At 44.9% G+C, this 27,482-nt stretch overlaps 1 protein-coding gene across 1 annotated transcript; it reads left to right on the top strand.

The window, feature by feature from the left end:
* The first annotated feature begins 454 nt into the window (after window positions 1–454).
* On the top strand, window positions 455–24,244 carry VOPP1 (vesicular, overexpressed in cancer, prosurvival protein 1). The gene is made up of 5 exons (XM_009705674.1): window positions 455–514; window positions 1,511–1,569; window positions 17,532–17,609; window positions 19,717–19,853; window positions 23,785–24,244. The coding sequence occupies exons 1-5, from the start codon at window positions 455–457 to the stop codon at window positions 23,964–23,966; spliced, it is 516 nt and encodes a 171-aa protein (XP_009703976.1). The 3' UTR covers window positions 23,967–24,244.
* The last annotated feature ends 3,238 nt before the right edge of the window (window positions 24,245–27,482 follow it).

The raw sequence follows: 27,482 nt of genomic DNA, 5'->3' as shown, positions 1-27,482 counted from the left end.
CCTCCCACATATACTGCCAGGGCTGCGGCATCAATTTGAGAGGGGGATGAGGCTTCTGCTGTGTTTATCCCAAGCAAAAAGCTCCGGTCCTTTCAACAGAAGCTACCGCTTGTGCATCTTGCAGACTGATGTGAGCCTGTTGTGTTATTGCAAAGGCCTGATCGCACGCTTCGAAAGCATCTTCTCCTCCTCTTCCTTCCCCCTCCTCCTATACCACTCTTAACAATTTAATCCATAGCAGTTTGTCTTCATGGGCTCTAATTGATCTGTCTGTGATTTAGCTCATCAGATGCTCATTAAAGAGCTTGCAACCTTTCTTATTCATGAAGAGTGAGAGTTGGGGATCTAAAAACACTTTGTCTTTGTCTTAACTGGATTCATTTAGTATTCTGGGATTCGTGGAGGCTAATAAACTTATACGAGCTATTATTTAAAGGTGAGCTGCCAAGTGAACATGAAGGATGATCCAAGCCCCGCCGGCGTGCTGAGTGCTCGCCGACATCGGGTGTCAGGTGTGAGCAGCAGAGGGAATTACGGCTAGAAGTCCAGCAAGATATTCCTCTCCGCTCTGCGGAGAGTGTCCCCCAACACCCTGGCCGTGTGTGATCGGATAATGCAGCTTGCCGTGGAGCTCCCGGAGCTATGTCTGCCACGAAGGCGGCATTTTATGCTAGCGATGTCAGCGGGATAACGCAGAAATATTTTATGCGTTGTATGTAGAGTTTGGGCTTGACATCTGGTTTTCTTTTTTAAGCGCCGCTATTGTTCTGAGCTGCCGTCTGTGCTCTGGCAGTGCCCGTAACAATGTGCGCTTCCCACGTTGCCGGCACACACACATGCTGAGCAAATGCCTGTTGCGGTCCTTTAACAAGGATATGCTGGCAATCTGCAAAAGAGAACAATACCCCTGGGCTGCAGAAAGCAGTTTCCTTTCCCCGGTATTTTAATGAACGCTTGAGATATTTCCAAGCTGTAGGAAAAGGAGGTGGGATGGCTGGGTTCTTCGTTCGGCTTCTTTCCGAGCCTGGCTTTGCACGCCAGAGACTTCCAGAAAGATGCATAATTCCCTGCAATTATTGAATTTACTGTGTAGTCATACGCATAGTGTCATCAAAGTGGTTAAGCCTTGGAGGTCTCTTAAGTGACTATAACCACGAATGGGCTCTTAAGGTCTCTGTGGTCTTTTAGGACAGCAGTTCTGGCAGGGAACACATGCAGCTGGGTCCTGTGCCTGCACCCAAAGTACTGGCTTTGTTCGTGAATTGTGGGAAGCTATGGGGTCCCACAGACAAAGCCCTGCGTGGGGGATCCGAACCCTTGGCAGGGCACGCTACCAGTCACATGAACTGACTTCTCGCTTGCTGTGCGTATCGGGATGGGGAAATCTTTGGGAATATAAACCTTTCCGAATTGCTCAAAGTCACAGTATTTATAAATGCTCTGTGCTTGTGTTTATAATTGTACATTGTCCTATGTAAATATTAATACCTCTTTTTTTTTTTCTTTGTAGTGTACAGAGGCCAAAAAGCATTGCTGGTACTTTGAAGGATTATATCCTACATATTATATGTAAGTAGTCATCGCTTTCCTTTTTGCGTTTTCTAGTGGTCAAGAGAGAATTAGATACTGTAGGCTCTTCGAGTGTTGTTCTTTCACTAATTATACTTTTTCCATAAATTCTCTGAGACTTTTTCTAATTTAAAAATGAAGACGCAATAAACTTTCCTTTCCCTCCTTCCTCATGTCCCGTTTCTTTCCCTTTCTCCTTATTAAAAAAAGTGTACAGACTTGTTTTGCCACCCAATCCAGGTGACCTTTCCAATTGAAAACAAAATGCAAGATCTTAAACAGCTCTCCTTTCAGAAAGCTAAAAGGAAACATAAGTAGAGCCATGTGAGGACAGTTCTCCCTTTGTTTTCAACAAGGGCAGGTAAACAGGAAGAATGCTTTGAAAGTAAGTTTGTCCCTGCGCTAGTACTGTTGTTTAATTCTGGGAGTTGGGACAACTTGCTATCAATGGCATAAGTGTCCTTTTGGTGAGTGGCATCTACACTCACATCAGGCTTGGGTGTCAACCAAATGTCAGTGACCTGTAGGTGCATGATTGAGGATCTCTTTGGATTGCATTTTTCGGCTTTAAATTGCCCACAGCCACAACGAAAGGCAGAAGATACGTGTGGGTGAGAGGTACCTTCCCTGTGGATTTGGGGGCAGAAAGGAGATAAATGTACTAAACTTTGTGCCTGGGTTGTATAACTTCATAATTGCAAACATCTGTAAATATAAGTTTTTTTAAAAAAAAATAAAGTGGGGTGGAGGAGCAGGTAGCATCATTAGGTCATCTGTTCCCTGAGCGAGCTCTTTGCTGAAGCATTGGAAATTACTGTAACCCTTATGCTACCCAAGAACTTTCCTCCCTTTTCTTCTCCACCTCCAATTCATCTGTCAGAAACAGGAGAGAAGTGCTGGAGACAAAAAGCAGCCTGGAAGTCAGGCGAGGAACAAAGCTCACTGAAAGAACGAAACACTATATGGTTTAATCATCTGTCATATTGAATATTAACTGCTAGGAAGTGTTTGTGCCTAGAACTCACTCTCTTTTGTTCAGGTGACTGAAATATTGAGAATTACTCATAAATGGTTGGCCAGAACAGATGGGTGAATTTAAATAAGTTCATTTTCTTTGCATGCTAATAACAACAGGACTTTGGTTCCACCTACCTTTTATTTTGTTTTGCTGCAACAGGGGAAGGAAGCTGAGATGTTAGGAAATTATGAAAATCCCACTGTACCTTGCCATTCAGGAATGCGTTATTCATCATCACCGCGGTGTTCAGCTTACGTTTCTGCCCACGTGCTTTCGCAGCCCATGTTTGTCTCCCTTGGCAATACAAAGGGTTAGCTACTTGGATTTTAGGTGTTAGCTCAGACTTTTTGCACCACAGGTAAATACATACCGAGTCCTGCAAAAGCAAGGGGTACAAAGGGGAGACTCGCTATCTGCAATAGATCTGATGCATGCAAGGTTGCTTTCTAATTGGTTTCCTTTTCGTAACTAGTTTACTGCTTTCTTTGTGTGCTGAAATGGAGTATCTTGTAGAAAAGCAGTGTGTTTGTTTTCCAGTCCATTGAAGAGGTTAATTGGAACTGCACGCAGCTTTGAGCGTTGGAAGGAGGAAAGTTGTGAGAGGGGCTGTGGTGCTGGTGGGTTGTTGGTTGGTTTGGGAGATCTTTGGATGTGGAGGGAAAAACATTGTACATTGACTCTGTCAGGTCAATCAGAAGACTGTTACTAGTAGTTGTGTGCGTTTGTGGTAGTTATTGCAGCACTCTGTCACTGCATAGAAACGTTGCGATTGCCAGTCTCCTGGATAGCGTAAGTAAATGGAAAAAGGAAGGGGAAAGGGGTGGGATGTGGGTGCTCGGTGATTGTTGCAATGGTGATGAGTGTCACGTTAATGCTGCTGTTGTTATTGCGATTATGAGTTTAAGGGGGGAAGAAGAAACACTAAGGAAGGACAATAAGGATTTGGGGATGGTAAAACTCAGAGGATAGATAACGTGTGACAAGTGAAGAAATGTGGAAGGGAGGGGAGAGAGGATATTTGAGTGCATAGGAGCCCAGTAAGTTTAAAGGAGGCATGCATCCAAACCATAGGAAGGTTATTGATGTCTGCAGTGCCTGAGGTTTCCTACTTCGTTGCTTCTGCAATTTCAGTTTCTGTTGTCTGGGATCGCCAGCCGCTTCCAGCCTGCACTGTCTTTTCACACCTGTATGGTGGAGGAGAGGCACAACACCCATCTCAGTATCTTAGGGTTGAAGTCCCATTGCTTTGGCACTTGTTTGACCCTTCACCGAGTTAATTCAACTTGCTAATCCCGCAGAAAGTTGTTCATTTTAGCACATTCAAGTCATGTTTATTCAGCTTGGTACAGTTTTTGGCGAACACTGATGAAATGGGAGGAAGGGAGTATTCTGCATATTGTGGGGGAGGAGGCATGAAAAGGATCTTCCCCATTAGCATATGGTTAGATGTTAAATCATCTAAAGGCATAATATGTAACTTTATCCTGAGAGTGTCTCCTCTGTGCAAATCTAGATCTGGGATGTGCTGTAGTGAAACGGGTTTTATTTTATCTTACAATTTCTGGAGCAACAGTCCATAAGAAGCAGATATATTTAGCTAAATGAGTTCGCAGTAGATTCCATTTCTTTCTATCGTTGGTTTTTTGACAGAAGGTTTTTCTACTCAGTTCACATATGTAGTCTGTCCTTTGGTCTTGAGACTATCTTTAGAGACCTATGAAACCCAGCAGTGCAATCCTTTTTAATTATTTCCCTGTGATTTCAGTCCCATACTGGCAGTATGTCACGTGTCTCTTGGAGACACTTTGCGTTATAATGAAAAGGTTGCCTGGTCAGCTCAGAAATACCAAGTCCTGTATCTATTCACAGATCTAGTGTGGCATGCTCGAACCAAGGCATCCCTGGACTGGCATGTCCATATGTCTTATCTCTTCTGGGTAGGCGCGTCCTCCTAGAAGGTGCCTGCTTCTCTTTAAATTGCGCAGAGTAATAGAAATCCAAGGTGGACTGTCACATAAAATGGTTGTTTGCTTTTATCGGAAGTTTAAAGGCAAGATAGCCGAGTTAATCTTTCCTGTAAAGGCTCTACTTCAGCCATCCAAAGACAGAGATAAGACTGTGTCTGCTAAGCCAGGGGAACATGGGATAAGAAATCAGTGTGCCAAAATAAGCGTACTGGAAATTCAGCTAGATTAGGAGGTAAAACTTGCAGTGATATGACTGTTCTTCTTTTGCAGCTTAAATTTGTGGGTTTTTTGGGGGTTTTTTGGTTGTGTTTTTTTTTGTGTGTTTTTTTTTTTTTAAGTTTTTGATTCAATCTGTCTTTCGGTGTAATTATTTAAAAAAGAAAAAGCTATTAGAGATGTTGCTCAAAGCTTTCTTAAAACTTGTTGGTTGTGCTGTCTGCATTAACAGCTAGGGCAAATGTTGGAGGTCTCTGTTACAGAACTAATGATACATCTCTCTGTCCAAATAGTTAATGGTATTAGTACCTTTTAAAAATTATTTTTGCAGTGGACATAATAGCTCTAGCCTTGATAGATCAGCAGTAAGCTTTAGCTTAATTCAAGCCTGTTCCTTCCAAATATAATTCCATTTCTTAAGGATAGACTGAGGAGTTGATCGTTTTCCAAACTTTTCTACCTCTGCTGGATGAATAAGATACACCTTATTTCAGACCACAAGCCATCATGGAAAGCTTGCCAGGAATTTGAGACATGCATTGGTCTTCTACTGTTGATACAGAGAATTTCCAAGACTGCTCTTAACTTGCGTCACTAACCAAAATAACCATTTCTCCATGTCCTAGTGGCCTGAGTCACAAGATATTCTCAGTTAGATACTTTTCTCCTGCTTCAGCAAAATGTTTATTTATGTGGCCTGGAAAAATAAGTAAACAAATATAAAGCGGAGAAAGGAATTAGTAATTGGAGTCTTCTTGTGGTTTAACCCCAGCCAGCCGCTCGCTCGCTCCCCCGTGGTGGGAGGGGAGGGGGAGAGCATCGGAAGTGAGAAAACTCGTGGGTTGAGATAACGACACTTTAATAGGTAAAGCAAAAGCTGCGTGCGCAAGCAGAGCAAAACAAGGGATTCAATCATCACTGCCCATGGGCAGGCTGGTGTTCAGCCATCTCCAGGACAGCAGGGCTCCATCACACGTAATGGTGACTGGGGAAGACGAACGCCATCACTCTGAACGTGCTCGCCTTCCATCTTCTTCCCCCAGCTGTATGTGCTGACCATGACGCCATAGCCCACTCACGGGTGGAGTGGGGTGAGAGGCAGAGGAGGCCTTGACTCTGGGTAAGCCCTGCTCAGTGATAACTAAAACATCCCTATGTTATCAACACTCGTTTCAGCACAAATCCAAAACATAGCTCCATACCAGCTACTTGGAAGAAAATTAACTCTATCCCAGCCAAAACCAGCACAAATCTAATTCTTATCCTTTGGAAAAGCAGGGAGCCAAGTTATCCCTGACTTTGCTTAAAGAATTAGGTCATACAGCTACTTGTGCGGATGCACAGAAAGTAATTCAGAATTGAAGCTCTCTCAACTGACTTGACTCTGATCCTCTACAAGTATCCTCATCCTACTCTCACTTCAATAAGCCAGCTCAGTCTTATTCTAGATGTACCTGGAGTGCTGATGGCTGGCGGAAGAGACGGTCAAGGTACTTCTCTTCTGTGGCAATAATGTGAATAACGACAGTGAATTGCGAAACCACCTCCTCTGAGTGCAGATGCCAGCAGCACTTAAGACACTCCAGTTGATTTTTTCCACTTCTGAATTGGGAATGAATAGTGGGAGGAAGGCTGCCTTACATTTTGCTGATGAGGAGTAGCTGGATTAGAATGATTGTGAATGTTCCCCTCATTGCAGGGTGAAGTATATTCCCCAGAACGACTGACCAATCCCATCGGTCTTTTCTGTTTATTTTTCCTCCTGTTGTTAGCTACCATCACATCGGAGCTTTTAATGAGGTGATAAATTCCAGATGCTAGAACCTGCATGTTTCTAATCCTCTCCTTTCCAGGCTCCATGGCATGTTTATAAAGCAGCACAACTGTTTTTGAGTTTGCGTGGTAAGCACGTGTCCACAGCAATAGAAATACCGTGGCTGATGTCACTGGGTCAGTGAAGTAGTCACGCACGGGGAGCGGGTTGGCTGACTTAGAGGCAGAAAAGAGTTTTGATGCTATCCAGTACTGTGTTAACATTATTTTAGCTCGTCCTGTTGGATTATTGTGTATTGAATTTCTTAATAATGTGATATTCTAAGAGAAATAGTGAGGAAAAGAGTAACTCTGATGAGAGAATCGGAGAATAACTCAGGTGGGAAGGGTTCTCGGGAGACTTCCAGTCCAGCCTCTTGCTCTGAGCAGGGTCAGCCATGAGGTCAGACCAGGTTGCTCAGGACTTTAACCGGTTAGGTCTTGGGAAAACACCAAGGAAGAAGATGGCACAACCTCCCTGAGCGATGTGCCCTGCTGCCTGGCTGTCCTGATGGTGGATAAGTTTTTTCCACATACTAAGCCAGAACCTCTTTTTGTTTCAGTTTATATCCATCGTCTGTTGTCCTCCTGCTCTGCACCACTGGGAAGATCCTGGCTCCATCTTCTTAGTAACCTCCTCCTGGGTACTGGCAGGCTGCTCTTGGGTCCCTCTGAAGCCATTTCTTCCCTAGGCTGACCAAGCCCAAGCCCCTCAACCTCTCCTCACAGGGCAAGTGCCCCAGCCCCTGACTATCTTGGTGGCCCTTTGATGAGTTCGCTCCAGTTTATCAATTTCATTCTCTTTACTGGGGATGCCAAAACCAAAAGTGGTATTTTAGATGTGGTCCAACACGTGCTTCCCTCAGTCCACCAGCTAGGCTTCTCTTGACACAGTCCAGGATGCTCTTGGCCTTTATTGCTGTCATGACACACTGCTGGCTCATGTTCAGCTTGCTGGCTACCGTGACCCCTAGGGCCTTTCCAACAGAGCTGCTCCACAGGCAGCAAGATCTTCATCCTTCCCACAGGCAAGACTTTGCATTTGTTTTTGTTCAGTTTCTTGAGGTTCCTGTCGGGCCATTCCTCCAACCAGTCTAGATCTTTGAGTGGCAGCCCTGCCCTTGAGCTCATTGACCGATCCCCAGTTTGGTGCCATCTCCAAACTTAGTGAGAGTACTCTATCTCCAAGTCCAGCAACACTCTTGTCAACAGGACGGGTCCACACCTCTGTGGTACCACCAGCAATTACTTCATGCTCTCTAGGGAGAGTGTGACCTGTCGACTGCAGCCCTCTGAGCCTCACCATCCAACCAGGGTTTTTTTTCCCATCTAACTGTCTAGACTAATGTCCAAACTTGACTACAAGAATATTGTGGGAGACAGCGTGAAAAGCCTTGCTGAAGTTGAGGTAGATGACATCTGCTGCTCTCTGGCTAGTCTACAGATACCATTCACTGCCCCTATAGTGGTAGAAGCTCTTCTTGCTGCACTTCGTGTCCCTTGCAACTATCAGTTGTAGGTGAGGTTTGGCTTTCCTAACATCACACCTATTTGTGTAGGTGATCATTTCGAAACTCCTCCTTGGTACCTTGTACCTGCTTCCACCTCCTGAATACTGACTTTTTGCATTAGAGCTCAGCCACTGGTTCCTTGTCTAAGTAGGTTTTGCTTCTGGTTCACTGGTGTGCTACTAGGTGAAAGATCTCCAGAAAGAAACATAGAAACTTGCTCTGGAAGAAAACGTTAACCATTGCTGCTGGTAAAGATGTGAAGAGCAGAACAAACATAGGGGAGTGCCATCTTGTAACCTTTTCTACGTCTTATCCGAAGCAGGACCTGAATTAATGTTAAGAGCACGTGCAGATGGAAGCGCTGTATTTTTAGACTAATATGTTTCTGCCATAGAAAGTAGTTTCCTGCATACAGCAGACAGCTGCACGGGTACATATTTATGTTGATTAAATCTATTTAATTTTTCATTTAGAATTAGTATAAGAACATTAATATAAACCTAAAAAAGGAATGTTTGCTAATATTCTTCATGTTTAAAACTTGTTCCTGCCCTGTATGAGAACAGTCAATTCTTATTGTGGAGAAGAATGCTGATTTGCTGATTGTATTCTGTCTGCGGTTTTCCATGGTTTTAGAAATAAATTTCTTGTGCATTTCCACACACTTCTCTTCCTTTACAGATCAAATTTTGTTGTATTTATCACACAGTTGTATCCCTCTGGGTTTTGAATGTAAGCCCTTATGTGCTTGGTGGTCAGGCTATAATAATCATTTTGTGCATTATCAAGAACCTGCAAAATGCTCCAGATGAAAACAATAAAAAAAGCCATTTTCTCTTGCTGTTATTCAGATAGCTTAGAGAGCACTTCTTCCATCAACACGTGTACAAGGGGCTGGGAAACCCCCACAGTCTAGACACAGGGCATGTTGTGTGATGGGAGCTACTTTCTGTGCTCCACATCCTGCTATGTTTACTGCTTTTAATTAAGTTGGCTTTCCTGATGATACACTTAGCTTTCCCATTGCAATTACAGCTGCATGAAGTGTCAGCAGGTGTGTGCTTAGGGCAGTAATCTAGCTGTTGATTTATTCTTCCATTTGATTTGAAGCCAGCATGGAGGAGGGAGAGGGAAGGCAGCGTAATAGTTTTGCACGCTTCCAGGCACCTTGAATGGCTGGCACCATACAGAAATGGAGACCTGGATTGAGGCCAAGGCCACCAATTTAGCAGCAAGCAGCCACAGGAACGGCCTGTTTGCATATGTAGTTCCACGGAAGAACGTGAAGTGCACAGTTTGTATCGTGAAGGAAGACAGCGGTAATTATCAGACCATCTGTATATAAAGGCAACAAAACCCTGCCACCGTTGCTCAGTTCTGTGCGGCCTTAAACAATAACGGTACAAACCATCACAACTAGCTGCAATAGTCTGTGCCCTTAAGGTGGTATATTCCTTGCCTCAAATAAAAGACTAGATTCCCTTGATGTTGATGGATCTGTTGAGGTTGTAGTCTTGACTGCTGCAATCACCCAGCAACTTAGATGCCTTGCTACGCACTTATATTTGTTTCGATGGGTCGGTTGTCGGACGAACAGCCTGGGGAGAACTAGGCTACCAAATTAACAACCCGCTCAGCTTGCTAGGAGTGAGTCCTGAGGAGGGGAGAGTGATTTAATATCTCAGCCTTCCCAGGCAATCAAGCAGGTGACTGACCTCAATTGAGATTTGAAGCTCTGAATGATTTTGGAGTTGGAGGCTGCCCAGGTGTAGGCAGCTTATTCTGAGAAAGGTGAGGAAAGAAGAGAAGAGAGCAGTCTCTGTCTTTTAGTGGAGTACTCCTCTGAAACCAGACTTTCCTCTGGCTGGGATGGAGCAGGGAACTCAGTCCCACCTCCCTCTCATTTCCAGAGGATGCAGCAATCGCAGTTGTGGCTTATCATGAGTGAGCCTCAGTTTTTCCTGTTGAGGCTGTTTGATTTGAAATACTCATCGGAGCATTAACTTTTCCATGTCCCAGACAAGAATCCTAATGCGAGGCTGAGAACCAATTTCTTCTGGCTTCCTGTCAGTGGGACAGGAAAGCTTGTACCTGGTTTGAGCTTCAGCGGACAGCATCAAAGAACACTTGACCCCAAAGTCATCTTGAAGCATCTAACCCTTTCTGGATAGGAAGACCCTGAATTAAAATTTTGAAAGACTTGGTGGCACCGAACTGTTGGCCATTAATACCCGTGTCCCCCTCTGCGTTTGATCATGCGGTGGCTGGTGAAGGAAAAAAAAGATTTACTGTGCATTAGCCTGTTAAATTCAGGCAGATAGGAAATTCATGGGCACCCATCGCCCCCTGCCAGCAGAGTGCTTGCAGTCTCCCAAAGCAGCGATTAGATGCTCGCCGACTGGGAGCAGCTTGAGATACGAAGAACTGATCTATTGTTTAATAAGGGGCCCGATGATTTAACTAGAAGCCCTCGTTCATGTTGGTCTGAGAAAATTTACAATTCCACCTCCAGAAAATTAAAACTCGTCGTACAGATCATCTATGGCGTACTTTTGCCAGAGCCTTAAGCTATGCTGTTTCTCTGCTTTGTTCTGCAAACAAAAGGCCTGCAACCTATGTTGAAAAATGGCTATTTAAGGTACTGCATATTGCTACTGGGCAAAGCCCAAACCACAGCAATTCTTGCTAGGTTCTGCCAGAGGAGGAGCAGAGACCATTTCGAGATGGATGTGTGTTGGCCAGAAAGCCATGTGGTGAGACTTTCTGCCTTTATAGCCAAGAAGGAGGGTCCCTGTGTGGCGTGGCATTCCTCTTGGGGGTCTGAGAAGAGAGGGCTGGGGTTATGGCCAGCTGTTGGGTAGCAGAAAGCTTGTAGAAAGGTTGGTTTGATAGGAGCAGCTCAGCAAATATTTCCGATCCCATCAGAAGTGGGGGGAGGATTCACCATATTCTGCTGAGTTCTTGCACAGAGATGGTGTTTATAGGCTCTTCACCTAAAGAGTAATTGAGAAATAATCCCTTTTTCAGCTGTTGCTTGCTCTTGTTTTTCATGTCTGTGTGAAGGACAGCAGCCAAGTGTCTCATCTCGTTGTAGGAGGTTTTAGTTGTGTCAAAGCAGACAGGAATCTGATCTGAGCAAATATCATTTCTGTCGCTGTTGTTTCTACTCTCTATAAAAAAAATGACCTGACAGCCCCTTTCCTTCTTTTTGCCTTACGTATTCTTATGTAGTTAGGGGCTGGGTGATTTATGAAGCGCCTGGGTAACTGTATCTCTAGTGCTCTTCTGGGTACCAGCAGCAGTGTTTTAGTCTCAAGTACAGATGTTCCACTGAGGTCACGGCTGCGTTCGTCTATGAAGCAGCCAATATTTGTTATATAGTCGCCAAAATCAGACCTACGTTTTACAAGGTACTGTTCTTGCATGCGCTGAGAGATCACCTTTGCTATGTATAAGAAAAGAAAACAAATGCTTTTGGGTGCTGGGAACCTGTGACTGCAGGTAACGGGGGTGGAATTGTGTCCCTGCTGAAAATTAGGCTGTGTTCGCAGATATGCCAAGGAGATGCAACCAGCTCTAAGACCAAGGCTGACAAGCAGATGTTGCCTATCGCTCTGCTCCACCAGCCAAAGACCTTGTCTGTCTTACTGCTCCTCAGGCGTTTAAGCGAATGCCAATGGAGGGATGTGGCCTTTGTGTTGCAACGTCTTTCTGGAGAGAGATTAAACCACTTTGGGACTCGGAAATAGTTACTTAGGTGGGGGCTTCTGAGTGCAGAGGTGGACTCTGTGTCTCAATTTCCACGTTCAGTGTGCTGCTGTAGCAAAATGGATTCTTTGGGATAACCTCTTCCCCTGTGCTTGTAGCGTTAAGCTCCTCCGTGTGTCTGTTGGTCTTCCCCATGTATGCAGTCAATAACGCGGTCGTTCCTTACATAGCAGTACGGGCAATGGCTTTGCTTTGAAAACTGCGCTTTATTGAAAGATGGAAATGCACATACAGAATGGTCTGAAATGAATTAATCAATGGTGAAATAAACTTGGTAGAAAAATAACTCCTTCCCTTTCAGTTACGTGGTGTACCTTCTGTTGATCCTCTTCCTCATTCCTCATCCTTCAGGTCTAACTCTGAGTCTTGTGGCAGTGTAGTCCCCTTGAGCTCAGTGGCATTACTCCTCATCGATAGTGCAGCCAAGACTCTCAGCTTTGTCAGAATTATTTCTGCTAGTAGCTTTGTGGCAGTTGCCTGCTTTGTTTTTCCTTTTATTTCACAACTCTGTTAAGTTTTTCTGTGTTCAGCATCACTATATCCTGGTAACTGAGTTTCAAGCAGATTAAATATTTTTTCCTTTTTTCCTTTTTTTTAAAACTTTTTTTCTCCTAGAACAAGTAAATACCTATGCACACTGCAGCTGTCTGCCTTCAATGGGAGAAGACCTGAGCCTTCTGGCTTTGAGGACTCGGCACTGGGTCGGCCTGGAGGTGACCCAGTCTTGGCAGTCCATCCCTTCCAGTTCTTCTGAGCACTTGTGGTTCTCCTTCTGGTCTTTTGCCCAGGCCAGTATTAGGACCACAGCTGGGACTGCCTTAGCTTCATCTGATGCGACTAGCCATGCCCTCCAAAATCTTTCTTTTCTGTTCTTAGTTTGGGTCTATTGCTATATAGAATCATAGAATCATTATGGTTGGAAGAGACCTCAAAGATCATCAAGTCCAACCGTATACCCGATGCCACCATGCCCGCTAAACCCACTAAACCATGTCTCAAAATGCCACATCTAAACGTTTTTTGAACATCTCCAGGGATGGTGAGTCTACCACCTCCCTGGGGAGCCCGTTCCAGTGCCTAAATATCCTCCTTCACCTAACTTCTTGGCTGCCTTTGGTTTTCTCCCCCTCACTTCAAAAACTTCCAGTGCTTCTTGTATTCCAATGAATCTGCTTGCTTCGTAGATCTTACATGTACATGTGGCAATCATTTAACCTATGACTGGCATGCAACCTTTTTTAGAATTAAAGTCAGGCTTGTCTTCAGGACGCTGGTTAGATATTGTGTAGTTTGCTTTATCTGGTTGTTGTGGGGGTTTTGTGGTTTTCTTTCACTCTCCCATCCTCTGTCTCCATGTCTACAGTAGGGTTTCTGCTATGACATGTGGATTAACAATTTATGTTTTGTTTTACTCTTCCAAAATACATTGCTAATCAAACATCTTAAATGTTAAATCAGATTTTGGCGTGCAAGGTACAAGCAGTCTAGAAAGTGAACCTAAGAACGCTACAGCCTGCATGTCAAAGGGATGGCGTCGATGGGCAATACCCGCGCTGAGTGAGGACAGGGAATGTTGTCAGACCACTGTGGCCATACAGTCTACCGAAGACTGTAATCCTTGCCTTACCTCTTTAATTTCTCCACTTTTCAGTAAGTGCCAATCAGGGAATTGTTTTTAAATGTAGTTCTTTGCTGCGGCAGCTCCGCTAAGAACGGACTTGTTCAGCGCATAGATGCAGGTATAAATGGAAAAGAGCTTCTGAACCATTTCGTTGAGCAGTTATTATCTGCAGAACACATGCAAGTACAGGGTTGGTTTGTGGGGTTTGGGTCATAGGATGTACCCTTACGTGAAATATTGTGCTTCGCTTGTCCATTAAGGAAAGAAATGCAACGTCATGATTTAAGTGCGAACCCATACAAACAGCTTGTCGCTGTGAGCTGACGCGCAACGTAACTTTGATCTCTGATGCAGCAGTTCCTTGGTGTGCTGGCAGTACAAGTCGTTGGACATGCAGATGCATTCGTTTCATTCTACTGAATTATGAATGAAAAGAGGGACCTTCTAAATCATAAATCACATTGCAGACAGTTTTCAAGAGGCCGTATGCTTGGTGAGGTTGCAGATTAGCAAAGCAACTAATGGATCATGTTTTATCCTGTGTAATGGGTTAAATTTTGATCAATGAAACAAGCATTGCCCTAGGGAATTGCAGTTCTCGGGATCATTGTTGATGTGTGAAAGAGGGAAATTGGCTTTAGAAAAGCCTTCGGTAAGAGATGGGCTCAGTCCAGTTCAGATCGATAGTAAGGCTTATTCTTCTTTAACTGGGAATGGGCACAACCAGTCTTTCTTCGTAAAGCAGAGCCAAAGCGTGAGTGTAATTTAAAGAATATGCATACCTATTCAGCAATATATCTGTGTGTGCTTAATTGTTTTGGTTTTTTTTTATGAACCAGGGTCTTAATTCTGCTGGGATTTGCTGTCAGGCAGTAAGAGAGAATACATCAAAGACTGATTATACTTAAGCTTGTACATGACTCCATTAATAAGCTGATTTTATTGTCGTCTTTTGCCTGCTAACAAGTACGGCTTTTGTAAGTTAATTTTCTTGTAATTGGGATCGATGTTGTCAGAGGTTGTGTTGTTTTTTCATAGCGCATTGAATCAAGAACAAGAGATCAGCAGAGCTTCTGCGGTACCCTCACGGGCAATGTCAGCAAATGGACCATTTCTTCTTCCAGTCTTTTTTGGGGCTGTTATCAGGTGGTGGGGAATACAAACAGCAGGTTGTTATCATGGCATCATCCTTGATTCCAGGCTCCTACATCTGGGTATGTGTGTCCATACTTGCAGGCACACAAAATAAAGCGCCTGTTTGGTTTTATGGGTAAAAAGTGAAAGGGTCAGTAGTGGCAGATCTCAAAGGGATTTCCCTCCGAGTCGTGATACTGGTTTAGCTTCACAGATCCACCTGGCAAATGCAGTCCTTAGCCTTGGATCAGTTGGCTCAGAAAGCTTATTGGCTGTTAGAAAATGGACTTTCTCTAAAGGACCGTCTCTAAAGGACCTTCTCACAGCCACCGTGAGAGACTCCTCCATCCTTTGCATCATTGTTTTCAGCCATTTGAAAGTGCAATCATCTGTGTAGGAGATGAAACTTCTCTTTGATGGCCTGTTTGTTTACCATTCCGTGGTCTTGAGAGCTTTATAAATATTCAGTGATTGAGCCTTTCTGTCTTCCAGCTGGTACTTTAGCCCTCTTTTGCAGAAAGAAAAGCTAAGCCACTGAGACTTTAAAAATGGTGCTGTCTTGTAGCCTAGACCATGTAGGGATTAAAAATAAAAAGTAATTTCAGGTACTATACTCATCATACAGATGCTGTTTTAATTTTGGTGGTTTGAATGACCATAATGATATATTTTAAAAATAGCCTTTTCCCATCTCTTCTGGCTCTGGACAAAACAGATGCAAAATAAGGAAGGCAAGGGTGGGCATGGGGGAGGCATACGTGCAGCCTCCCTGGGCTCCCTGTTTTAGTTTAACTTTCAATACACGTTAAACTCTTGGGGCTTGATCTGGGAAATGGCTTTGGGGCCAGAGGTTGACCTGGCGCATCTGCTCCCCATCCTGCTTGTGGTCAGGTGTAGGTGTCTGGGCTGACAGAGCCAGTGTGTGGAGGCAGAGGTAAAGACTGCCCACATCCCTAAATTCCTTCTTTTTGGGGGGGCCTTAATTGCCTCAAGAAGGGCTTCTAGATTTTTGGGCTTTGTTTCCTCTCTGCTTTTCTGGCCCAACAAAGTCCTTGCTGTGCAACATCAGCAGAAAGGGCAAGTGCCCGTCAACGTGGATGAGGTGCTCCAACCAAATGTGTGTTGAAGAGCAAAAGGGGTGAGCACTGGTTTAACAGAAGGCAGCGGCTGCCACCCCGTTTTGTAAGGGGTCTGATCCTGTTCATGCATTTAACGTATGTTTTGAAAGCTCCTGTTGGGTTGATCCACTTGGGGAGCACGGAGGAATGCTTAATTTCTTGGTCCCGATGGAACTGAAGTTAATGCTGACTTGCTAAGTCTTGATAGTAGTTTTGTGAGGTCTGGTAGGTTTGAGGATGAGCAGTTGTTAGGGTCCTGGCAAGCTGTAAAGAAGAAAGCTTGGAGATGAGACGCTTTCAGGTTCAGGGATGGCAAAGTGGGTGTTTTCTCTTTTGGCATGAGCAACTTCACTCGACTTGAATCTCAAACTGGGTGCCCGAGTATAGTAATGGACCTTGCTGTGCTGATCATGTCAGATCCTCCAGCTTGCTTAAATAAATCCTGCCTACTTGCCATCAGAAGAGCGTGTAAGAGTTTTCCCTTGCAAAACAACTGATTATGTATCCACAGAGCATCCTCCTCTGGCCCCAATTAGAGGCTGGAGCCTATGTGTCTTGATGTATTTTGTGAGCGAGGGCTTGTTAATTGAGCATGTAAATGTGTAATTGTCTGGACAATTATCCAATTGAGTTGTTTTAGTTTGCATACGAATATGGGAGCACAGTCATGCAGTTGGGCTTAATTAAATATGTGTACTGAGCATACAGATGTGAACACCCTTAAAAAGATCGATCCAGTTGTGGTAACCTCCTCTTTTCTTTTGGTATCTGGATATGCTGATCTGAATGTTTTCATCCGTGTATGTCACATACCATAGTTTCTGTGTGACCTCTGTCCTTTTTCCTACTAAATGTGTTTTATTGGTGTGGGAAACGGTAGTTAGCATAGAAATTGTTCAGAGGTTGCTGTTAATGTATGTGCTGGCTTTTAGTGAAGTGGTACCTTGTGCTTACAGTGGTTGGTGCCGTAACACCTTTAAAACGGTTCTGTGCCATACAAAATATTAATTTGAAATGTGGGCGTTGGTTTGGTTTTGGTTTTTTTAGAGGAAAGCCTGCTTAAATAATGGGAGTTGTTGGCAGTTGCAGTCCAGTGCAACTTCTGAGAAGCGAAAAATGCCATTAAATTTGCAAATAACGGTACGCTTGAGGTTTTCTCTGCACTCGGGGGTTTCTCTGTTTGGAAGCTGCTGATTTGCAAAGAATGAGTGGTCTGGCAGCTTTGACCTTGCGATTCTTGTCCGTTGCAGTGAATAAACCCCCAAATGGCTCATGTTTGAGGTCTGCAGTGTTCATTTACTGTGAAAGAAAACACAGTAATACTGCTTTTCTTCATAACGTCTCCTTTTATATAGAATTAAAGACTTCATTCAGTCTTTTTGAGGGGGTTTTAAAAGAAGTATATAGGAAGGTAGTTTCAATAACATGCAAAAAGTTCCTGAATAGTGATAGAGCTGTGTCACTGCTGTGTACGTGTGAATGACAACTTTATCTAACCAAGGGTAGTCTGTTCTTATTCCTAGAACCACAGAATCGTTTGGGTTAGAAGGGACCCTTAAAGATCATCGAGTCCAACCCCCCTGCCATGGGCAGTGACATCTTTCGCTAGACCAGGTTGCTCAAAGCCCCATCCAGCCTGGCCTTGAACACATCCAGGAGGCTTTGCCTGCCAGGCTCAGGGCGATGCCGTAAATAGCACCTCTGGCAGGGGTGCGAACGGCATCAGAGTTGGGGATACCGTTTTAATCTGAGTGACAACCACTCCCCTAACGCCCTTTTCTCTTTATTTCTCTGCAGATGTCGCTCCTACGAGGATTGCTGCGGTTCAAGATGCTGCGTAAGGGCTCTCTCTATCCAGCGACTATGGTATTTTTGGTAGGTCAGGGCGTTTGGGAATTGTATGTTTGTCCTGTTCTTGTCTGGTTTGTAGGACTTGAATCAGGGTATTGCCAGCCCTACTATTTTAAACTAAAGCAGGTACAAGTATGCGGTAACGTGTAAGTGTACATATAAATGCAAGGACCTTGGTTTTTTGCTTATAAAATTCTCCCGAGGTAGTGAGAAAACGCTGGAAAAGGAGTTTACTGGTGTCAGGTTGTCCTTTCCTGCTTCTGCATCCTGCTGGTCTGTACAGGCAGCAGTCCCACTTTTATCCAAAATTGCCAAATTGCTTATGCCTGTCCCAGCTACTACCAAGCGGCAGCGTTTGTCCATTTTTGTTGGGCACTCAGTTTCAAAGGAGGATTGTATAAAGAGGATTGTGCATTTAGGCAGGGTTTAAGATATTCTTTCCAGCTGAATTGAGGCTTCAATTAAAAAGGAAGAGAAGTACATTTATGACTATGAGGATTTCACTGGAGATGACAGCAAGGGAAAAGAAGGCAGAAAGATTTGAGCTTGTGAAACCAGCAGCTGAGTAATCTGGATAAAGCTTAAACTAATCACTGTTATATGCATAATGAAAAAAATAAGGTAAATTCATTTTGGAGAGGAATTTAAGAAAGCACCTGAATAAAACCTTCTCCTTACAGTAGAGAGAAAGAAAAAGCGCTCCTAGAAAACCTGATTTCAGGCATTGTTATGTAGAATTTGAAGACTGCTTAAAAAAAAAAAAAAAACAAACCTTCAAAATTGAAATGAATAAACACTGAAAAACAGAAGCCTGATGTATATACTATAATACAGAGATTTCCCAAAGCTGACTGCAGGATTTCAGTGTGCAGTCCTTGCTGATATAACTGAAGAGCCTGCATCTCAATCCCTGGGGTGACGTCGTAAATCTCTGGTTTTCTGTTCAGAACAAATCCTTTGCAGGAACGCTGCCAAAAGGGAATGTATTAATATTGGCTCAGGGAAACAGGACCTCCTTCTGCTCTCATTTCCTCTGTAGAAACAAGAACAGAATTTGACCCCTTGCATGAAGTACCTCTCGCTGCCATAGTGTCACACTCTTCCTCGCAGGCACCTGGGAATGCTCCAGAGGAGATAAGCATGGTGTGTAGGCTTGCCTCTGGCCAACTTTGGTGGCCTCTGGCCAACCTCGATGGCCTCTGACCAACTTCCATCCCTTCCAAAAAAGCCCGATTGTCATTGTCTTCCAGTAAAAGGCCCTGAAATGAGATGGCAGTTACAGGCAGAAGAACCGTTTGGGTTTACGGGAGCTTGCATCAGTCACCTGCAGGTCTGATACCTCATCAAGGGAACGCAGTGAAAGCCACTGTCGGAAGAACAAAACTCTTCTGACGTGCCCTTGCTGCATGTGCCTGGTTCCACAGCACTCGGGCAAGGGAATGATGAGGACAGTTTAGTCAGGTCGGAAAAGGAGCTGAGAGGAGAAGAACCGAAGCAAAATGCTGTTCTTTTCCTTGTATATCCCACCTAGGAAGCAAAAGGCAAAGCTTGTCATCTTCAGTGCTGAATGCTTCAGTGTTCTGCCTTGACCTTAAATGCCAGCTGCCATATTTCCCATGGGAGACAAAATTACAGTGTTGAGTAATTTAAGAACATCTAAGAATCTTTTTTTAAGGGCAACTGCAGAATAGTATTCCTTTTTTTGTCCCCAACAAACCTCCTGGCCAACCTCGATGCTGTAAGCACGAGGCTTGTGTCCAAGATATGCAGTTTGAAACTGTACCGACCTGGAATTTCAGTTCAGCGTCCTGGTGGCAAAAGTCAGGTATTAACCTGAACTTTCCAAAAGTTCAAGGGTATTTTAGATTCAGGTTTGTATTTTACATGCCAGAAGACATTGAACAATAGTACTAATGGCTAAAAATGTCCGTAATAGATCCGTAAGTGCCCCATGAGTGCTATCCCAAATGACACAGACCTGTTCCCAAGAGACAACCTGTTTAAGAAAACCTGATAAAAGTCATAGGCTGATGATTGCTAGACGATACTCTTGTTTCTCTCAACGAACAGTCTGGGTTTGAGAGCTGCCTGAAGGCAGGTGGGTTTTGACTTCCCTCTTCTCTTTGCCTAGGTTCCTTCTGATGATGGGAGTTTTGTTCTGTTGCGGAGCTGGTTTCTTTATCCGAAGGCGGATGTACCCTCCTCCACTAGTAGAAGAACCTACTTTTAACGTGTCTTACACCAGACAACCAGTCAACACTGCATCAGGTCAGAGCCTGCTCATTAAGCAAGTTTCACTAATTTCTTACATTTGCCAAGGCGTTCGACAAGGGTGGGTTTGGGGGTTTGGTTTCGTTGGGTTTTTGGAAACTGTGGGATTTGGACAAGGGATTGCGCTGCACTAAACCATGCAGCCTCCTCCTGTGATGAGTGAAGTCTTCTGCCTCTCAAAAAGCGTAATTCAGCTGCAGTGTACAGAAGCGTTTTTGAAACCCAGGGTGACAGGACTTTCAGTTCCCTTCTGCTGTGGTTCCTAATGCCTTTACAGCTGCGTGTCCATGCATGCAAGGAGGCTAGCAAGTTCTGGCTTTGCAGCGTAGACAAAATGATAGGTATCCAAAATGAACAGTGCCAGGAAGAAAGAGTTTTAAATACAGTTGATAACATCTGGCAGAGGTGAAGGAAAGCCTAACACTTTTCTTCCACGATCTGGCTGTCTTGCAAGTCTTCTCTTTTTCATTTGCCTTCCATTCTCTGTGCTACAGTTTTTTTCTGCAGCAAAGTGGTCCTTCTCCCCTTGTTAGTCTGATTCCTGTCTCTCTGGTCAGTAAAGTCTGCAAGCATCAAGGAGGATCTACCTAGTGATGGCTTCTCTGGGAATACCTACCGCTTTCTAAGTTTGTTATTTCTTCCTTTCTGGCTGTTAGGTAGTCTCAGTTGGGAGAATCCTGCAAAATAAGACTCACCTGTAAGCAGAAGATGTTTGTGCCTTATGGGAGCATTTTGAATCCAGCTGTCTCTAGCTGGAAGACCTTCTACAGTGCTGAGATTTTAGCTGAGTGCACACCAGCGCTTGCTTTCTCCCTGCCTGAGCAAGGCCAAACTGAGGCATTTTTAACCACTCTGCAGATTGCATAAGCCAGTGCTAATTTGTGCCAGCGAAAGCACACGCACACGTCTGCAGGCGCCCTTGGTGCACTGACATTTTTCCTCCCAGGTTGTCATTTTATCGCACGTTGTATTAGAGAGAACTGAAGCCAGAGGATAATTATCTTTTCCGACAACTTTTTTTTTTGGAGTTGGCAATTTGGTTGTGTTTCATACTGGCTTGGAAGTGGAAATACAACTGAATATTTTGTAATGAGAAGGAAGATCTCTCTGAAAATTTAGTGCCTCAAACCTCTCTATCAAAAATTGTCTTCTGAATCATTACATCTCTGTGCAATACTGTGGCTGCCTCAAGACAGCCTCCTTAGAAAAGTGTCCTAAACCCCTCGTAGGGGGTTTAAACCCTCTAACCCCCCTAAACATTGTGCAGAGATGCAGTGTTTGGGCTCTCCCCGCTGTCATGCTGGCTATTGCACACCTGCATGCCTTCTTCAGGCTTTGGAAATGCTTTTTCTTGCATCCTTAAGCATGTCCTTATAGGCATGCATTTCCCCACCTCTCTCTCACAGGTCTAAATGGATAAAAAGATGTTACAGACACAAACTGACACTTTATTCACCCTCTTTTTGTTTAAGAGGGTTTTTTAGGGCTTCCATTCTGCATCTGTTTTTCTGCTTGACTCAACAAGCATTTCCACAGAGAGTATTTATTTTTCAACAGTGGAGGGTTGGCGGGGAGCCAAACTAACTAAACTAGTATTTTTAAGCCTGAAAAATTACCTCAAGGTTATGTGAACAGAGAGCGTCTTTGGCTGGACTGGCAAATCCCAGATTTAATTTTAGAGCACGGTTTTATTTTTTCGTGACACTTCATGGAACACAAGTTGTGGGTAAATATAAAATAAGCACAAGCCCTTTGACGACCTGCTTATGCCACCTGCTTCCAGACTTAAAAGCGTTGGGCTCTGAGCTAACCCCACCAATTTATTTTTTCTCTTACTTTTTTCTACTATTCTAGGAATATACAACAGCAAAAGCAATGGGAATTAGTAGTCAAGCAAGTTCTCCTTTTCTGCTAGCTCCTCTTCCAGATTTGGTAGCAGTAGCCAGTTTACTGTTGAGGTGGAGCCCTTGAAGCGTGGCTCCTTGCCCATCGCCCTCCTTCCTTGCAGAGATAACGGCAGCATCTTCTGCCGTCCCAGCAGCAGCCTGGAAGCAGGAGTGCTTTTTCTGTGGGCCTGACTGGGGAAATGAATTGAACACCTCACCTACAAGCAGCAGTTGGAAGACCTGATGGTATCTTTCACTTCAGGCCTGGCTTACATAGCCCCAAAGTGGCTAGAAAAAGTTGGATCCTTTTGTAGACGCTTAACAAATACTTACCGAGCTGATCCCACAAGGAAGTTGATATTCAGGTGGTGTTTTCTGGTGGGTTTAACGAACTGAAAAAATATCTCAAAAGATTGATGTCCACACTTGCCTCACCTCCCCAAATTCAATAATAATACGCTGAAGTTTTAATGAAAACAGTTGTTTTCCTAAAGAGCAAGGTGCAGTGAGCTACCTCAACCTCTCCCATTTCCCCATGCAGATGGAAACTGCAGAAATGCAGAGCTGGGCAGGATTTAACTTTAAAACAAAAATGCTTAAGAAAAAGGCTACAGAAGAGACTATTAGCCCCAAGTTTGGAGAGGTAGGACTTGGCTCCTGTTCCCGGCCTGGCTCTCCCGCAGCCATGTGCCAATGCTCTCCACGGAAGCAGAACGAGGGCTTCTCATCGCTGTGGCAAAGGAAGAGGCTGCAGAGCAACCCTCTTTGCTCAGACGGGCGAAAGGAAAAATCATTGTGGTGGTGTGTTAAAAATTATTGTGTTAAGAAGGAAATAGCTGTGTTCCCAATCTGCTTTCCGTCCTCTTTACTCCCAAGGGTCCAAACAAAGCTCCCTAGGCGGAGACCCCAGGCTCTGGGACAGTTTGCGTCCCCGTCCCTTACAGCTCGACCCACCTGATTCAGTATTGTAAGGACACGTTGTTGGGTTCGGCATGTAGCTCCTTCCTGAACGCTTGAAATACTAAAGGGTGTTTAAAGCTTCAGGAGGCCTGGGTTCCTTCTGTGGCAATACCGAGTCCTAGTGTCACTAAGTCATGGAAAGGAATGATTGATGGCAAAATCCTTTAGAGGTTGTGTCATTCTAGGAAAAACAGACTAGCACCATAAGAAGAAAACCTGTTGCTCAGCCATGATTTTTTTTTTTTTCTTTGCGATCCAGCTTTATTTAAACAGAGAGAAAGAGAAGAAAACTAATTTACATCTTCAGATAAACACAGTCTCTGACTTTATTTGCTGGAATTGCATTAAGTCGTCTTCCGCCACCGCTGTGATATCTGAGGAGGGTTACACGCCACCTTTGTTGTTCCTCATGGCAGCCGTCTCTGTTACTCCTCATGTGTCACGGCTAAGGAATTTTGCATTTGATCGTACATTTCCTTTCCTTGTTCCTGCAGGCTCCAACGTCATTTCCTAAATTTAATCTGGGCAAAGCAATCTTGTCCCATTGTGTTAGCCAGCCATAATTGGCTTCAGCTTGGGTTTTTGCTTCGTACATGCTTACTCCTTAGCTGTATTGTGCCTAGAAGGGAAATTACCTCTTTGAGACGCGTTTTGGCTTACAGGCAGATCCAGTACACCACAAAATAATCTGTAACTTCCTAAGACTTGACACCTAAGTTAAGGCTGCAGTGGAAACCCCTTTGTCCATCTGGGATCCCACACCTCTCCTCTCTGCAGGCATGGCAGCTTTTCTGTCCGGGGAACTGAGCAGGGCTTGCTGTTTTCCCTTTCACATAGAAAGCCCTTTGTTTCACTAAATGCTTTTCATTGCACACAAAAATGAAACTTTTTGGTGAAATCTCAAGAAGTGAATGTAGTCCTGCAAGCCTGGGTTTTCTCTGGAATGGAAGGAAGGTGGCTCCTTGTCTTTGATGAACACTTTGAGAAAACTTGTCCGAGTGTGCAGAGCACAGGCCCTGGAAGAGCACGACCTGATGCCGCTGCCGTTGTTGATACCTTTTCTCTCCTTTTCTTTCTTTCAGGGTCGCAACAATCCGGAGTGCCGTATTACACAGATCCAGGTGGACCTGTGATGAATCCCATGGCTATGGCTTTCCACGTCCAGCCCAATTCCCCACAAGGAAACCCGGTTTACCCACCCCCACCTTCCTACTGCAACACACCACCTCCTCCCTACGAGCAGGTGGTGAAATCCTCCACGTGAGGACTCTCTGGCTCTCTGACCTGACTGTGTGAGAAGAAGGTGCCATTGCAAAATGACCGAGACGGAGGGCATCCGCCCTTTTGAACACTTGCTAGTTCTCCAAGACCTCTCTCCCTCCCTTCCCTGCACCTTTCCTCATTAAAGTTACTTGCAAAGGGGCGATTTTAAATATTTTTTTTTCCTTTTTTAGTAGAAGTGGATTTTTTTTTCTTTGTCTTCAAAATGAGAGAAGTCGTCTTTGTAATGCTTTTAATGGAAACCTATATTTAAAACCTGTATGTCTTTCTCTTTATTTATTGTTCGTTTCAATCAGGGGTTTAATTGCGTAGTGGCAGGCTACTGATAGCAGTTCTTTATGCAACCCCAGAGTGATGTGCACTCTCCTAAGACCCCATAGCAGAAACGCTCTCATCTAAGGGAAACCTTGACGGTGGTGAGACCCGGCACAGGTTGCCCAGAGAAGCTGGGGCTGCCCCATCCCTGGAAGTGTCCAAGGCCAGGCTGGATGGGGCTGTGAGCAACCTGCTCTGGTGGGAGGTGTCCCTGCCCATGGCAGGGGGTTGGAACTGGGTGGCCTTTAAGGTCCCTTCCAACCCCAACCATCCTGTGATTCTATGATAAATGGCAGAGAAATAGGGTAGAAGTAGAAGAGGCAGGGAAATGCTTTTGGCAGAAATGGTGACTACCGTCTTTTTCTTTTACGATTTTTTGGTACCGGTTGGTTCTGATGCACAACAGAAAGACGCTGTGATAGAAGTCACTGTGACCTGAACACCAGCTTTGGTCGAGTCTTGGCAGGCGCTTTGCCAAGTGCCCTAGGAAAGAGGGAGTCATTACTTTAAATGACGCATCTAAAAAGTGAAGGACTGCGACTTGAGTATTTCTTGGCCAGCACCTGGACTCTGCCCGTGTGGTCGGCATCCTGACTCCCCTTGTTTTGCCAGCAATGATTGTATGAAACAGCCGATGACCTCAGCGTTGGTAGTGACAGGGAGGTGGTACAACCTCAGAGCTACTTGTGCTTGCGCCCCTTGACAGAACAGTTAGAAACACTGAAATATGTAGGTAAGTTCTTCCCTAAATTGGAAAAGAATTGCAGTAAGAAGGAATGGGAGTACCCATCCAGGTCTGCTCCCTTTGACACTGATGGGAGTTTTGTCCCTGAGAAATAGTGGCTTTCATTACGGTCTTACTGCTGCCACATAGAGTACCGAGCAGAGCTGTCAACTCCAGGTGATGGACCTCCAAAAAGGCTCTCCTCCCTAGGTCAGGCAAATAAATAACTTTTTTGGGTCTGGTGCTTAAGAGCAGTTCCTTGACCTGATGCGCAGATGGTTTGCCTGTCAAGGACTCGTAGCTCTTTGTGCGTTTTGCTGCGAGTGGCCCCAGGGTTCCCAAGTCACCGTCTTGTGCTCTTGGCTGACTCTCCGAGCGACCACAAGTCAACACCCTCAAATAAACGCAGAGTCCCTTTACCTGTGAGGGCTCTCGCACCCGTCAATGTGTAGCAACAATGTGAAGCTACTCTGAGACAGGACTACATGCTAATGGGACCTTCTCCCCTCACGCATGTGAGGCTTTCCCTTACTGTGCATCGTAATAAGGGACAAAGCAAAGTACTTCTGTGTGCGCGGTGCTGGCTCAGCAGACACCGGAGATAACAAAAAAGTGCGTTTTATATACGATTACTAGGTCCATCTGCACACCACAACGGTGTAGATTTTCTAAATTAGTGTGCACTTGAAGTTTAAAGCTGCGTATGTCACTGAATATGGTTGTGGATACACGACAGCATTTTCTAAAAGCAAATCCAACCTTTCTGTCAACAGAAATGACTGCAGACCTCACGTTAGTAGCTAGATGTTGTTAAGTCCTTTTGTATTACGAAATGTATCTCTGACAGCTGGCGTTTTCCTGGACACATTGAATGGGAGCCTTTTATAGTGAATTCTTACGCTGTACATTGAAATTCAACTTCTGGTGAAGTTTTCCTGAAGTTTGGCTGGTTTATTTGCTAGTGTTGACGGATGACACTACCTCTTACGACACACGCACTCCTCTGCTAGCAAACTTGCTTGGTCTTTTGAAAACACAGCACCTGTATGAGAATCCATATGACTTACTTGCCAACTGTTTACATGCCTTTCCTCTTGTTGTCTTGCTTTTGGAAGTTTTTAGGCTCGTTTTCTTTTATTTTTTTCCCCTCTTAGTTTAAAAAAAAAAAAAAAGAAGTGGGGAGAGGGAAGGGAGAAGCCCTGTAACTTTCGGTAGGGTGCTGTCAACAAGGTGAAGTTGATTGGGAGTGTACGTTGCATGTTTTGCAAGGTTGGGTTGGTGGGTTGGAGGATGGATGGAGCAGACGTCGGTCTTTCTGCAGGCTCGGGGGCTTCTATTGCTCATAAAACTTGTGCGGGCTTTCTTTTGAAATGCATTTTATTAAAGTAAGATTGGATGTTGCTGTACCTCTAGCCTTCTTCATCGCTCTTTTCCTGAGCTGTATGTTTAAAGTTCTTTATATGAGTGAACAGAGTTCAGAGTGTGACTTCTTGTGTGCGGCGGCGGAGAGACGGCAGGGCTAATGCCACCGAGAGGTTTGTACCCGACAGCACTTTAGCAAGCCAGAGGTGAAACTGCTCAGCAGCAAGCGGTGCTGACGGGTCGGGTGTGCAGTCCCACCGGTGAAGGAAAACATCCTCTTCCAACAGGATTTTACTTGGCAGTGGTGATGCCCGAGGAGCTGCCAGCTGCTGCAGCTTTGCTAACCTGAGCTTCCCCGTCGTGTGTTGATGCTTTATCCGTCGGGATTCCCGTGTCGGATTCTCTGGGTGCTGCTCCTGTGTCCTCTCTCTAACACGACAGAGACTTTTGGTGCCTCAAGGACAAGGCAGGGTGGTGTTTTTGACTGCAAAATCAGGTTGGTGCTGGTGGCTGGGAGCCGCGGGGACATGTGGGGGGCACTGCCCTGCCCCTTCCCGGGGACACCAGAGCAGGGTCCGGGCCTGATCTCACCATCCACATCAGGAAGGTGCTGTAATGTGTTGTGGGGCTCAGTCGCCTGGTTCTTGCAGAGGCGTTTGATACGGGGGGGTTAAATGCCTTGAACAGGGCTTGGGCAGAACAGAGATGCTTAAGCTGAGACATGAGCCTGAGGGGGAGCCAGGAACGTAATCGCTACCCCCTTGAGGTCCTTTCTTCAGTTGAGCATCCTCAAAAAAGTTGTCTGATGTCCCTGTGAGGGGGCAGTGATGGGGAGGAACGTGCCTAGGTGGGTAAGGAAACCTTTGAGGTCACTGCTGCTGTGACCCTGGCAGAAATGGGAACGAGCAAGGGGTCAGTCTCTTTCTGACGCAATGAAATCTCCAACTATGCTGCTTTGAGAGAAAAGGCACCACAGGGACTCGTCGTACACCATGCTGTAGGGCTGGTGTGGCCAGGCCTTCGTTCGTCCAAGGTTTGTGGGACAAGCCCAGGCTGTGCTGCGGGATGGGGAGGGAACCTGCCCCGTCCTGTGGCTGG

The sequence above is a fragment of the Cariama cristata genome, unplaced genomic scaffold (genome assembly GCF_000690535.1).
Source record: "Cariama cristata isolate BGI_N322 unplaced genomic scaffold, ASM69053v1 scaffold11898, whole genome shotgun sequence".
Classification (NCBI taxonomy): domain Eukaryota; kingdom Metazoa; phylum Chordata; class Aves; order Cariamiformes; family Cariamidae; genus Cariama; species Cariama cristata.
The sequence above is the reverse complement of the archived record's forward strand: the minus strand, read 5'-3'. Positions and strand labels throughout refer to the sequence as shown.